The sequence below is a fragment of the Rutidosis leptorrhynchoides genome, chromosome 6, assembly GCF_046630445.1.
Source record: "Rutidosis leptorrhynchoides isolate AG116_Rl617_1_P2 chromosome 6, CSIRO_AGI_Rlap_v1, whole genome shotgun sequence".
In the NCBI taxonomy this organism is placed as follows: Eukaryota; Viridiplantae; Streptophyta; class Magnoliopsida; order Asterales; family Asteraceae; genus Rutidosis; species Rutidosis leptorrhynchoides.
This window is the reverse complement of record NC_092338.1, coordinates 355,341,323-355,355,619: the sequence shown is the minus strand read 5'-3', so window position 1 is coordinate 355,355,619 and position 14,297 is coordinate 355,341,323. Positions and strand designations below refer to the sequence as shown.

Below are 14,297 nucleotides of genomic sequence, written 5' to 3'. Positions count from 1 at the left end.
AACTTGGATGTCAATGATTATAGAAGACAAAAGCAGGGGCTTTGAAATATAAGGGAAGATATAAAACCCAACAACCACCCAAAAATTATAGACCGTATATATCGATGCATATAGCAATATAAAGACACGGAAGAACTAAAAACACTATAAAACCGAGAGTATAGTAGAAGTAAATAGATTCTTCCGGAGGCATATGAAAAAGAAGAACGACAGATATGAAAGTGAGGAGTATATCGAGAATCAGTACTGGATGAAGCATATTGACAAATACTTTAAAATATGAGTTGAGGGAGAAAGAATAGAAGGTGCGAGTTGTAAGGAAACGAAGGAGGTGGATTTATAGTGAAATACCCGACAGAGAAATCAAGATTGATTATCGTATTAATTCGAAGAGAATCATAATCTCCTTAATCACCGAAGCATCAAATCCAACATAGATTACAAAGATTTTCTTTAAATTCGGAGATCAATTGTGATGACGTCAAAAGATATGATGAATCACTATAATCTTATTTCCTTCATTTACGATAACTTTCCTCATACGCTTTGAGTAATCAAATTATTTTATCCATACTTCTTAGACATGATAAAACTTCATAATCGTCATAATAACATTCTCATTGTTAGCCATAACGACCTCTATCAAATTTCGGGGACGAAATTTCTTTAACGGGTAGGTACTGTGACGACCCGAAAATTTTCGACTAAATTTAAACTTTATCTTTATATTATTATGACACGATAAGCAATGTTTGTTAAGTTAAATCTCAAGGATTTTAAATTATGTTTATACATTCATTTAAACCTCGACCAAATTCCAATGATTCACGAACCATTAAATGAACATATATGAATATGTATGTATATGTGTATATGTTATAAATTGAAAATATCAACAAAGTATTTAAAAGTATAATGCTTTATATGAATGTATTTGTTTCAATATGATTATCGACGAAATTAAAAAAAAAATATATATATATTAAATGATTGAATTATCAGAAACATTGAATTATGATTACAAGTCTCTGTTGAGAGGTCCACTATGATTTGAGAAATCTATTCCTCTTAACGATATTCGGAATAATTTGTAAAGCTATTTATAAATAAAAATAAAAAGTGTCATTTACTAAAGTTAGATAAAAGCTATTGGAGAATTGGTTTCCATAATATTCTATTAATCTATTTTTAAACGTACAAAAACGTTTTTCAGTTTAAAAAGAACTTTATTATTAAAACGTATATAACTTTTATAAATATCTAGAATCACTTTTGACAACTCATTACTTAACCAGTATAATAAATATAATGATATTTATATTTTATTTCATTAAATATATATAACGATTTAAATTAATATTATATATATTTATACACGTATTATACATACATAGTTTTTATATTTTTACTATACTTTAACTTTGCCTTTACTTTACTTTTACTTTACTTTAACTTTAATAATTCACTTTAATAATTTATACTTTAATAATTCACTTTAATAATTCATACTTTAATAATTCACTTTAATAATTCATACTTTAATAATTCACTTTAATAATTCATACTTTAATAATTCACTTTAATAATTCATACTTTACTAATTTACTTTAATAATTCATACTTTAATAATTCACTTTAATAATTCATACTTTAATAATTCACTTTAATAATTCATACTTTAATAATTCACTTTAATAATTCAAAAATCTATTATAAATAGAATTCAATAGGTTTCATTATTTCATAGAAACTTGAAAATATATTTCTCTAAACTTTCTCAATCGATTTACATATATATATATATTTGCTCTATATTATTTCAAGATATTATTAGTATACATAAAATATTACGACGGAGTGATGTCCGAGTGATTTCAAAATAGTTTTTTGAATGAGTCGAAGCTAAGGAAATTATGGGTTATAGCTATGGAGGTGATGGGTATGGTTCATGGGTATGCTCGTGAGGTCAATCTAGTGTTTATCATCTCCGTTGCGTCTACGTACTTTCCTGCAATATTGAATCTCAATATTGATACGTGAGCACTCATAACTTAACTTTTATATATCAATAGTGTTTCCCTGACTAGTGCTCGAGTATATAGGATTATGCATGCTTGTACATTCGATATTGTCCTTAGATAGGTTTGTTGAATCCTGAATTAGATACATATGCTACTGAGATAGGGTATATGATATGCATGTCATTGGAAAGCTAGCGAAAAATTAAGAACTTTTCATTTAGATATGGAATGGTTTCGATGAACGGATTTGAAGTTAAAGTCAACTGAATTTTAGTATTATTGTTAAAATGATTATTATTACTATCGTCGTTATTATTTTAATAGAAATATCATTGTTATTATAAAATATCATTATTACTATTATGTTAGTATTATCATTTTATCATAATAACATTTTTAGTAAATATAAATATTGTTATTTTTTTATAGAATAATAATTATTATTATTACAAAATAATACAACTTTTACTTATTATTATTATGATCAATATTATTTTATCAAATAAATAGGGGATACAAAGATATTTTTCACCACGCGTAATATAATTACATTAATAATACTTACCACTATAGTTTTACGATATTAAGTGAACTTTATAAATTTTACTACTTAAGATATATAAAAGTATATTTTATCATATATAAACGTTAATATAAATTTTTATTAATAAATGACTTTTATTATTATAAAATCTAATAAATATATTTAAATATATAAAACGACTATAGCTAAGTTATATAATAAACACGTATAAATTTTAGAAGTCATTTTGGATCAAGTTGACTTTTGTTGACTTTTGCATATTAGTCTCGAGCATTAGGATTGTGGTACACTATGACTTGACCAAAAATTGTTAGACAAATATTGACCAACATATAAATATATATAATTAATATAGGTTCGTGAATTCGAGGCCAACCTTGCACTTGTTAAATAACGTTATATGTATTTTTACTACGAAATACAGTATGGTGAGTTTCATTTGCTCCCTTTTATATATATTTTTGGGACTGAGAATACATGCGCTGTTTTTATAAATGTTTTACGAAATAGGCACAAGTCCTAAAACTAATTCTACGTGGGTTTAAACCAGAAATATACCATTAGCTTGGTAACATTAAACTACTTGTCTATGTACGGTAGGCGCGAATCCTAAAGATAGATCTATTGGGCCTGACAAACCCCATCCTGACTATGGGATGCTTTAGTACTTCGAGGTTATTTTAAACACACCTGATCTGGTGTACTTCCGAGGGTAAAACATGAACGTTAAGGCTTGTTACCGGGTGCCTACAACTTATAGAATACTTTTATACACTTGCGAGTGTACATATATTTATAAACGGAAATCTTGTGGTCTATTAATATATTGAAATGATTATTATGATAAACTTATGAACTCACCAACCTTTTGGTTGACACTTTAAAGCATGTTTATTCTCAGGTATTAAAGAAATCTTCCGCTGTGCATTAGCTCATTTTAAGGATATTACTTGGAGTCATTCATGGCATATTTTGAAAGACGTTGCATTCGAGTCATTGAGTTCATCAAGATTATTATTATATCAATTATAGTTGGATGTATTATGAAATGGTGTGCATTCCGTCAACTTTCGTTGTAAAGAAAGTTTGTCTTTTAAAAACGAATGCAATGTTTGTAAAATGTATCATATAGAGGTCAAAATACCTCGCGATGTAATCAACTATTGTGAATCGTTTATAATGTATATGAACGGGTCCTTTCATATCATTTAATAATACCCGCGAAACCGCGGGTCTTTAACTAGTATTTTTTATAATTGACATGTAAAATTTAATTTTAACTTCTTTATACAAGACATTAATGCTCTTGTAATCTTTGACATAAATAGAGAATGAAAAAGACATTGTTAGTTTGTGTAAAAGTGTAGATTGGCAGGAACACCTTAACCCTGTGTTGCCTTTGGCAACCCACCAAGCCAACCCCGTAATAGTCGGATGCCTGTAAAACACCTCCACCGAATACCCCATGAGTGGCAAGCACGAGTCTAACCCGAAGGCATACTCCGAGGGAATTGCTCCCCCCGGGACTCGAACTTGCGCCCTGTTTGTGTGTAGCTTCCAAACATGGAGCCCCGGCTTCAAAGGGACGGGTACCGTTGAAGCACCGCTTCTTTGGTGACATTGTTAGTTGTTTACTTGTTTGGTTGTGAGTTCTCATTTTAATTTATTTTTTTGGGTTTAACTCGAATATTATTATTTTTGTATGTTGTTTCGGGAGTTATTTTTTCAATAAAGTATTCTCGATGAGTTCTAATTTTAAAGTATTTTTAGCCAAAAGAATAAAATAAAATAAATCCACCAAGTTAGGGCTAACTTGGGGAAAAAGACATACATAGGTCGGTGTCGGCTCCCCAAAATTTAAACCCGTCAAATTCATCCACCATCCATTATTGTCAACTGAATAACAAATTATATGTTCATCATTAATCATACTCTAATTCATCGAACCATTATTCTAATTTCGACATCAAGTTCCTGAATTTGCAAGACGAAAAGTCTCGAGACTGATTCGAGTAATCTAGGGTTTGTGCGACGTTAAATAAAAACCCTAAATTTGAGAAGCTGCAAGACCAATTATTATTATTATCAATTTCTCGCTTCGTTCGATTGCTGAGATACCCAATTAAATGGTTAGTCATCTATTGTACTCATTTTAATATTTAATTAAGTTTTTGGTTCTATTGGTGTAATATGTACAGTTAATATTGTTATATTGTATAGTATTATGTATGCAAATTAATTAAGCAAAATTGCTGATTATGGCTATGTATCTAACGTAGAACGTTAAATTAATTTCATTTTGCATCATTCTTTTATTAAGATTGTATGTTAAGGTTCCCTTCAAATAAATTGCTGCTATTTTTGTGTAATTAGGCGGTGTTTAGCTAAATTTATTTTCTGAGCTTATAGGCTTATTGGAATTTGAAAAAATTAAACTCCATTTATGATTTATAAGGTTATGAGCTTTAAATTATTTTTTATATCAGGATTGAATATGAACCAAAATGACAACATTTTCATAATTTGGTTATTTGGCACATGTAAGAAAAGAATAATAGTAACAATAAGGAAAATGTTTTTTTTTTTCAGTATGCTAAATAGTTTTAAATTGAATCTTTGGTTATGTATGGAACAACAGATGAGACTTTTGATAGTGGAAAGGTAAATTTATTTTGATTTTGTTAATTAGTGTTAAGGCAATATTTACAAGGCTATATACACTTTTGAATCTAACACTTGAATGTGAATCAGGCGAGTGCGTTTGTGATAGGACTTGCAGTTGCTACTGGTGCTACTGCTGCTCGATATGGTATTCAAGCTTGGAGTGCATTCAAGGCTAGACCAGCTACAACTGCCTTTCGCAAATTTTATAAAGGTGGTTTTCAACCTCAAATGACTAGACGTGAAGCCGCCCTTATTCTTGGTGTCAGGTACACTTCTTGGTTTGAACTTGTATTCATTGTTTAATGGGAAAAAAAGTAATTTTATTTGATGGCTATTTATATTTAAAATATATTATAGATAGATCTCATTTTGCAAAGCTATTTAGTCATTTTTACCTTGTTAAGATTGTATTTTACATTGTTAAGATTGTATTTCCGCCATGTACAGGGAAAGTAGTCCAGCAGATAAGGTCGCACAAGCATATCGAAAGGTGATGGTGGCAAACCATCCAGACGCTGGCGGCAGTCACTATCTCGCTTCCAAAATCGGTGAAGCTAAAGATATGATGTTGAGGAAGTCGAAGAACACTGGTTCTGCATTCTGATTTTTTAAGGACGAGTCTATTTTTAGCTTAAACACAAATTTGTTATACCTTTAAATGTTGTTGCTGTATGTGCAACTTATGAGTTTAATGTTTCTTGAAATAAATCATTGAATCGAAACAACTGTGTTCTCAAGTAGAACCATTGCATTGTTGAATGATTATTTTGTGGAATGTGTTGGCATCTCAAAACATATTGTAACTAGATGATAAATAGTGTCAACGCATCTACAAAAAGATACAAATTATATAATGTCAGTTTTTTAGTTTGGAGAGATTTGACTTTGACTCTCTTCTTCGACGGCATGATCTAAAGGAGCTTGATCATCGATTCCAATGGGACCTTGTGGCTCTCCAAACAGAGTCGACAGAATTGTTCTATGACATTCATCACAGAAGTAAAAGTACGAAAAGTGACCTTCATCAGGAAGCTTATGCACAATGGCACTTGGTAAAACGCGGGCCACATAATCCGTCATTGAGGTTGGCACAACAAGATCTTCCATTCCCTAAATGTCATGAAACCGAGTTTTAGCAACTTGTTTAAATTGCAGTACAAATGACCACACAAATAAAATTGCTAACCTGCCATATGTGAATTGGGTCTAGAAATCCAACTAACTCGCATTCTACTTCACTAGACATAAAATTTAACCAATGAAATAAGCCTTTTTCCGGGCACCACTTTTGCACTTGTAGATCTTTCAAACTAAAAGGCCAATTCGACACTTGTAATGTGGCTTCCTCTACAAAAGGATTCACATTTCCCTGTCGAATTGACTCCTCAACGTCCCGTTGCCAAAATTCTATAAATGTTGGATCTTCAATCACAACTTTATCCTGTAATAATCACAATCATCATAAATCGGATTCAATTTACACAAAAAAGATATAAAATACGGCATATATACAAGCACAAGCACCTTATCTGAAAGTGACAAAGATAACCATTTATCAATAGGACCGTGTTTTCCCGAGAGAAAAGTTCGGCGATAGAAAAACCTTAAAAATCTAGGAAACCGTCTAGCTAACAAAAACATAAATCTCCTTCTTCGTGTCCATTTTTCCCATGTTCCTAACTTCTCTTCCTTAGTCATGCCCGGGTCATATGGATTAACCATTGGAGCAAACATCACTCCACCTGTACAAAAGTACTAGCATTGCATAACTTAAAAAATGATAGCAATTTGAAGTGAAGAAGGTAATCAATCATACCTGCAATTTTATCAGGTATGTACTTAAGTGCAGCCCAAACATGCATAGCACCGGTTGAATATCCCAACACCCAAAATTTGTTGTCAATGTTAACACTTTCTACTAAGTGTAAAAGATCTAATGCTGATGAATGAAGAGTTCTATTTGGGTGTGGATCACTTTCCCCAAACCCAGGTAGATCATAAGTTACCAATCGGACCCCAAATTTTTCTAGAAGTGACGATTTGATCCCTGGTATACCTATAAAACAAGAATCAATTCTAAATCATTTGTAACATAACGAGTTAATAGGAACTAATTCTACAATTTTACCTGCAAGCCTAGAAGAAAGAAAACTGTGAGGACCAATTATCGAATATCTAGCTCTATCTGCAGATACTCCTTGTTCGTGATATGACATGTTTCTACCATCGGGAAGCATTATACGACTAGCGCTAGGAGGGTGAAATTGAACAAGTGGAATTGAAATTCTGTCATATTTGATATTCACACATAAAACTGCAATACATAACAACAATGGATAAGCGATTACATAATCATTTCTAACAAAAAAAAGTCGAAGAAGGCGGTTTTTGGATACATCAGCTGCACTATAAATCAATCATTTGAACTTAAATTATTTATTTAAAAATGTATCAAACTACTGCCAAATTTCAAATTTCCGTTTAGTAGCATTAAATTGAATGCATCTCATTATTTCTTTTTTTGGTAACTGGCTTTTTATGATATGACTACAAGTTGTGACTATCAAAATCAGTGTAAGCTAACCAGTTTTAGTAACTGGACATACATACATATCATATACACATATACATATACATAATACATAAATATATATAATAACAATAACAATAACAGGAAAAAGTTCGATGTATATACTTGAAATTTAGGCACAGATTGATACAAAATTAGACACTTAACCCTAAATAATCAACCAATTTTCATAATACTCAAACACTACAAAACCACAATCAAATTAAGTAATTCGATATCGAAATTACCAGAAAACGCAACAAAGAAGACCGATAGAATAATCGACCAGGCGTGAACCGGATCACGATCCTCGGGCAAAAACTCATTCAAAACACTCAATTTTCCGACGCCTCTTTTAACAGGTGCTTTAACTTTTTTAGCTTTCTTCACTAGAAAACTATCATCAGTTAACACAGTTTGTAATACAACATCTTTACATCCTTTACTTAATTCAATCACTATTTCACCCCAAGCTTTCACGAATCCTTTCAATTGATCTTTCATACTTTCAGATTCCATTTTCTCACCTTCTAGAATATGCTTCAAATCAAACGACGGCGTAGAGAGCGTCTCGTCGTCGCCGGTGTATCGTATTCCGGTGTCTTCTACTAAACTCGCTAATTCCTCCGTCCATGTTTTCGTTCTGCTCACGTCATCCATTTCTCAGCTGCAACTAAACTACGTGTTACTTCACTATCAGCTCATTAAGTTAGTAGCCGTTTAAATTAGTGTATAATATACTCCGTATTAAAGTAAAAAATGGAGAGAAAAAGAAAAAGTTGTGTTGATTGTGTATCAAATAAAATATGAAACAAGGCTTTAACGGCGTGAAAATGGTAATAAAGGAATAAAATAAGAGGGAAATGGCATAAAACCTACGCAATAAAGAGATTTGGTAATTATTCTTTGCTTTAGGACGAAGATAGTAGACGTTAAAAATAAACAGTCACTGTAGAAGTGGTCGGTATGTTGGTTTTTATTTTTATTTTTATTTTTAATTTTAATTTATTTTGGGATGAAGATTTATTTGAAGATATGATTTATGATACTCGAACTGATATTTGATGGAGTATGAGATTTTCTTCGGTGGTTTTGGGGATGGGGTAAAGAAAGGTCGGTGGTGGGGCCATTTCGATGTATGCTCCGTCTGCCGTCAATGGTGGCTGGTTGTCTAGCTACTTCCGGGTAAAATAATAAATATATTCTCCCAACCCTCCTTCCCATCTCTATAGTTAAATATTTTCATTTGGGACCGGTCCCAATGTCTTAGACTTATAAGATCAAAAATAGTCTTTTTTTTTTTTTTTTTCTTTTTTTTTCTTTTTTTTTTTTTTTTTTTTTTTGCAAGAAAGAGGAAATGACAAATTGAAAAAGGCGGAATCAAGAGCTGATTGAGTTGACTCGTCATTATGTGATATTTTCGTTTGCTGGTTTTAATAGTTTGTTTTTATTATCTTCGTGTTGGCTCGGTTAATTTGTTGGGAAGAGCGGTTTCTGGACTTATTTTAGTGAAAACTCAATTATTGATAGTTCGCTTTCGTTTGTATATTTTTAGATACGAGCCTTCACGATTCCAATGTTGTATTTCTTAATTGAATGCGCTGTCTTTTGAAAAACGCGTTCGTTTCTATACAAGTTATCATTTTTTTACAAAAAATTAAATATTAATTGTGAATTTTCATAAATAGATAATAATAATAATAATAATAATAATAATAATAATAATAATAATAATAATAATAAGGTAAAATTCTTTTATGTCTTACTTTATGCATGTAAAACAAACAAGTTGATAAAAGATAAGGGTAACACTAAAATTTAAAAAAAAAAAAAATAATACATATAACATTAATTTTTTTCTAAACTGTTTGATTTTTTTGGGTGAACAATACATATTGGACGAATGGAGTACAAATATAGGTGCCAATTCGGATATACTAAATATAAAATATTATAGTTCTTCAGTTCTTATAGACAGTATTATCCTTTTATATAGCAGAGCTTCAACCTGAAAAGACCACTTGTAGTGTGGGTTTTTGATAATGCTAAAAACGAACATATATTTCATAGCATTATTCCTCAAGAAAGACAAGCTTTTAGTTGCAATTGTTCTATTTACAAGTGATATTCGTTTAAATAATAAAAGGTGAAGACAAAAGACAGATTCGACGAATTGAAGACGCAAACGACCAAAAAGCTCAAAAGTACAAAAGACAATCAAAAAGGTTCCAATTATTGATAAGAAACGTCTCGAAATTACAAGAGTACAAGATTCAAAACGCAAAGTACAAAATATAAAATTGTACGCAAGGACGTTCGAAAATCCGGAACCGGGACCAGAGTCAACTCTTAACGCTCGACGCAACGGACTAAAAATTACAAGTTAACTATGTATATAAATATAATATAATATATAATTAATTATATTAATTATATATATATTATATTTATATATATAAAACCGTCGGCAGAGAAAACTCCAAGGACTGAGCTGTAAATACTATCTCCGCGACTCGCGGAGTTTGAAGGGGATTTTGCCGCGAGTCGCGGAGCCCCAAATTTCAACTCTGGCTATAAAGCAAACCGAATTCTGATCATTTTTCATATCTTATTTCTCTCATCTCTCAATATATACGATATATATATATATAATTTATATTTTAATTTTAATTTTAATTTTAAATCCTAATAATAAGGGTATGTTAGCGAATGTTGTAAGGGTGTAAGTCGAAATTCTGTCCGTGTAACGCTACGCTATTTTTAATCATTGTAAGTTATGTTCAACCTTTTTACATTAATGTCTCGTAGCTAAGTTATTATTATGCTTATTTAAAACGAAGTAATCATGATGTTGGGCTAATTACTAAAATTGGGTAATTGGGCTTTGTACCATAATTGGAGTTTGGACAAAAGAACGACACTTGTGGAAATTAGACTATGGGCTATTAATAGGGCTTTATATTTGTTTAATTAAATGAAAGTTTGTTAATGTTAATATAAAGATTTACAATTGGGCGTCCCTATAAATTACCATATACACTCGATTGGACACGATGGGCGGGGTATTTATATGTACGAATAATCGTTCATTTAACCGGACACGGGAATGGATTAATAGCCACTAGAATAATTAAAACAGGGGTGAAATTACATTCAAGGGTAATTGGTGTAATTGTTAACAAAGTAGTAAAACCTTGGTTTACACGCAGTCGATAACCTGGTGTATTCATTAAACAAAGTATTAAAACCTTGTTACAATTCGAATCCCCAATTAGTTGGAATATTTATCTTCGGGTATAATAATAATTTGACAAGGACACTTGCAATTTATATTTATGACTGATGGACTGTTATGGACAAAAACCAGACGGACATATTAAATAATCCAGGACAAAGGACAATTAACCCATGGGCATAAAACTAAAATCAACACGTCAAACATCATGATTACGGAAGTTTAAATAAGCATAATTCTTTTATTTCATATTTAATTTCCTTTATTTTATATTTAATTGCACTTCTAATTATCGCACTTTTATTTATTGTTATTTAATCGCAATTTTAATTATCGTACTTTTTAATTATCGTAAGTTTATTTTATCGCACTTTTATTATTCGCAATTTCATTATCGTTATTTACTTTACGCTTTAATTTAAGTCTTGTATTTATTTTATATTTTACATTAGGTTTTAACTGCGACTAAAGTCTTAAAATCGACAAACCGGTCATTAAACGGTAAAAACCCCCCTTTATAATAATAATATTACTTATATATATATTTGTATTTTTATAAAAGTAAACTAATATAGCGTTGAGCTTTGTTTAAAGATTTCCCTGTGGAACGAACCGGACTTACTAAAAACTACACTACTGTACGATTAGGTACACTGCCTATAAGTGTTGTAGCAAGGTTTAAGTATATCCATTCTATAAATAAATAAATATCTTGTGTAAAATTGTATCGTATTTAATAGTATTTTCCTAGTAAAATAATAACTATTTTATATACACCTCGCTTAACATCAAGTATTTTTGGCGCCGCTGCCGGGGAAACTCTTAAACGCCGGAAGCGCAACGCTAATATAGAAAAAAAAAAAGATTTTTAGTTACTTTTATTAAAAGTCGTTTTTGTAAAAATACGTTTTAAATATTCGAAAAATATAAAAAGAAAAACAAAAATATATGTATTTTTAAGATTTTGTTAAATATTTAAGTTTTATAAGTTTCTTTATTTTTATTTTAGTTTATAAAAATATAAGTTTTATTTTAAAATCTTTTATTTATTAAAAAAACAGAAAATAGAAAAAAAATAAAATAAATAAAAACGCGTAAAAACTCAAACCTGTCAGCTGAAATTCTGAACCCCGCGACTCGCGGGGTTTGCATCATTAATTGCCGCGACTCGCGGAGCCTTTCTGACAGGCGACAGGAAGCCCTAAACCTGCATTAATTACGGTAATTATTAATTAATTATTATTTAAACCTAATTATTATTATTATTATTATTAGTTTTAGTTTTATTTTTACTTTTTATTTAATTTATGTATTTAGTATTAATTAGTTTTATTAAATTGTAAAATTTGTAGTTTTATTAAATAAATAATATAAAAATAATATTTTTATAAAAATTGTACTTTTTACAACTTTTTGTATATTTTTATATTTTGTCCCTTTTTAATCGTTGTAGCGTAATATTTGTATTTTTTAGCTCATAATTAATTTTAAACTTAGTTTTTGCTTTAGTTATTTTTACTCCTAGATTTTTAGGCTTTGCCGTAGAATTCCTTAAGTGCTTTTTCTTTAGACTAAGATTTAGGTGCTTTAGAATTTTGCGACGCCTTTTTAAGTTTTAGTTTCTTTTTAAGTTATTTCCATTTGGGATTTAGTTTTTCCTGTAAGCTTTAATATTTTTAGACCTTTTACTATGTACCAATTATCATTCCAATTAGTAATTTCAATTTGCGATTATAATTTTAAGTTAGTTGTAGTAATAAGGTTAGGTTAGTTAAGTATTTTTAAGTTTCTTTTATTTTTCCGTCACCTTTTATTTTTCAACCATTTTTTTTTTCTTTTTCTACCTTTTTCGACGAACTCTTTTTCTCTCTTATTTCTCGCTATTCTAGTTTTAGGACTTAGAATTTTTTCTACTTCTTATCTAAATTTCTTAAAATTACGAAAATTTATTTTAAGTGGTTAAATTGATAGACATCAAAATTTTCTGGTTCGTAGTAATAGTTGGATTTGTACGTGGACCGGGTTATTGGAGCCAAACAGTCCTCAATTATATTGAGACCAAACGAATCCTGCCCCTCTGCTGCATCTTTTGGCTATTCGAAACGTGGGCAAAATCAGAAAAGTCTATTGATTGGATAACTTATTATAATTTTTCTTTCCTTTTAAAAACTAATAGGATATTCAGTGAATGCACCGAGCAAGACGTTCACCACCTTTTGTACGTTCACCACCTGTAACTCGATCAAGACATCGTTTAACAAATATAACCGCCGTTGATTTTTCTTTAGAATCGTCATCCAGTCAACCAAGTACTTCAGTTCAAATTTCCGATAATCCATTTTTTGAACCCAACCTCACAATTGAGAATCCAGAGAATATTCAGGAACGGTTCATAGATCCTGAACCATTAAACTTTCCTCCGGAGCCACCAATCATTCAAACAGAGATTGTTGAGGAACGAACTATTAAATCAGAATCATCTAGTGATACCAATTCAACAAATTCAATTATGGAGAATCTGGAACCTTTAAGTATGGAAGACCGAATGAGAGCTAAACGCACTGGCCAACGTCACGCAATTACTCATCCAGACATTAATGCGCCAGATTATGAAATCAAAGGACAAATTCTACACATGGTGACTAATCAATGCCAATTTAGTGGTGCGCCGAAGGAAGATCCAAATGAACATCTACGTACCTTTAATAGGATCTGCACACTATTTAAAATCCGAGAAGTGGAGCATGAACAGATATATCTCATGTTATTTCCCTGGACTTTAAAGGGAGAAGCCAAAGATTGGTTGGAATCGTTACCTGAAGGGGCGATTGATACATGGGATGTTTTAATTGACAAATTTCTTAAACAATTCTTTCCTGCATCTAAAGCCGTAAGACTTCAAGCAGAAATTGTTACGTTCACACAGAAACCAAATGAAACTCTATATGAGGCGTGGACAAGATATGGAAAGTTGTTAAGAGGATGTCCGCAACATGGTTTAGACACCTGTCAAATAGTACAAATATTCTACCAAGGATGCGACATCACTACAAGGAAAGATATAGATATAGCAGCTGGTGGTTCTATTATGAAGAAAACCGAAACTGATGCTTACAAAATTATTGATAACACTACTTCCCACTCACATGAGTGGCACCAAGAAAAAGATATCATTAGATCATCTAAAGCAGCTAGAGCCGATTCTAGCCATGACTTAGATTCCATTTCCGCAAAGATAGATGCTGTGGAGAGACGAATGGAAAA

The 14,297-nt window shown here is 30.8% G+C and overlaps 2 protein-coding genes across 2 annotated transcripts; one reads left to right on the top strand and one right to left on the bottom strand.

Annotated features, from left to right (window-relative positions):
- Positions 1-4,391: 4,391 nt before the first annotated feature.
- LOC139852238 (mitochondrial import inner membrane translocase subunit TIM14-1-like) lies at positions 4,392-6,007 on the top strand. Its single transcript, XM_071841476.1, has 3 exons — positions 4,392-4,694; positions 5,317-5,495; positions 5,677-6,007. Exons 1-3 carry the CDS (start codon positions 4,692-4,694, stop codon positions 5,831-5,833), a joined length of 339 nt encoding a protein of 112 aa, XP_071697577.1. The 5' UTR covers positions 4,392-4,691; the 3' UTR covers positions 5,834-6,007.
- On the bottom strand, positions 5,952-8,583 carry LOC139852237 (uncharacterized). The gene is made up of 6 exons (XM_071841475.1): positions 8,047-8,583; positions 7,358-7,543; positions 7,046-7,285; positions 6,754-6,971; positions 6,416-6,670; positions 5,952-6,339 (listed from the first exon to the last, which is right to left on the bottom strand). The coding sequence occupies exons 1-6, from the start codon at positions 8,456-8,458 to the stop codon at positions 6,094-6,096; spliced, it is 1,557 nt and encodes a 518-aa protein (XP_071697576.1). The 5' UTR covers positions 8,459-8,583; the 3' UTR covers positions 5,952-6,093.
- Positions 8,584-14,297: the final 5,714 nt, after the last annotated feature.

What these genes read in the sequence shown, in the direction of transcription:
- LOC139852238 (XM_071841476.1), top strand. An exon ending in GCCCTTATTCTTGGTGTCAG is followed by an intron (nt 5,496 to 5,676) that starts GTACACTTCTTG and finishes CGCCATGTACAG; the next exon opens with GGAAAGTAGTCCAGCAGATA.
- LOC139852237 (XM_071841475.1), bottom strand. Translation starts at nt 8,458, where the DNA reads ATGGATGACGTGAGCAGAACGAAAACATGGACGGAGGAATTAGCGAGT. An exon ending in TCTTTCTTCTAGGCTTGCAG is followed by an intron (nt 7,286 to 7,357) that starts GTAAAATTGTAG and finishes CTTGTTTTATAG; the next exon opens with GTATACCAGGGATCAAATCG. An exon ending in ACCCAATTCACATATGGCAG is followed by an intron (nt 6,340 to 6,415) that starts GTTAGCAATTTT and finishes CATGACATTTAG; the next exon opens with GGAATGGAAGATCTTGTTGT.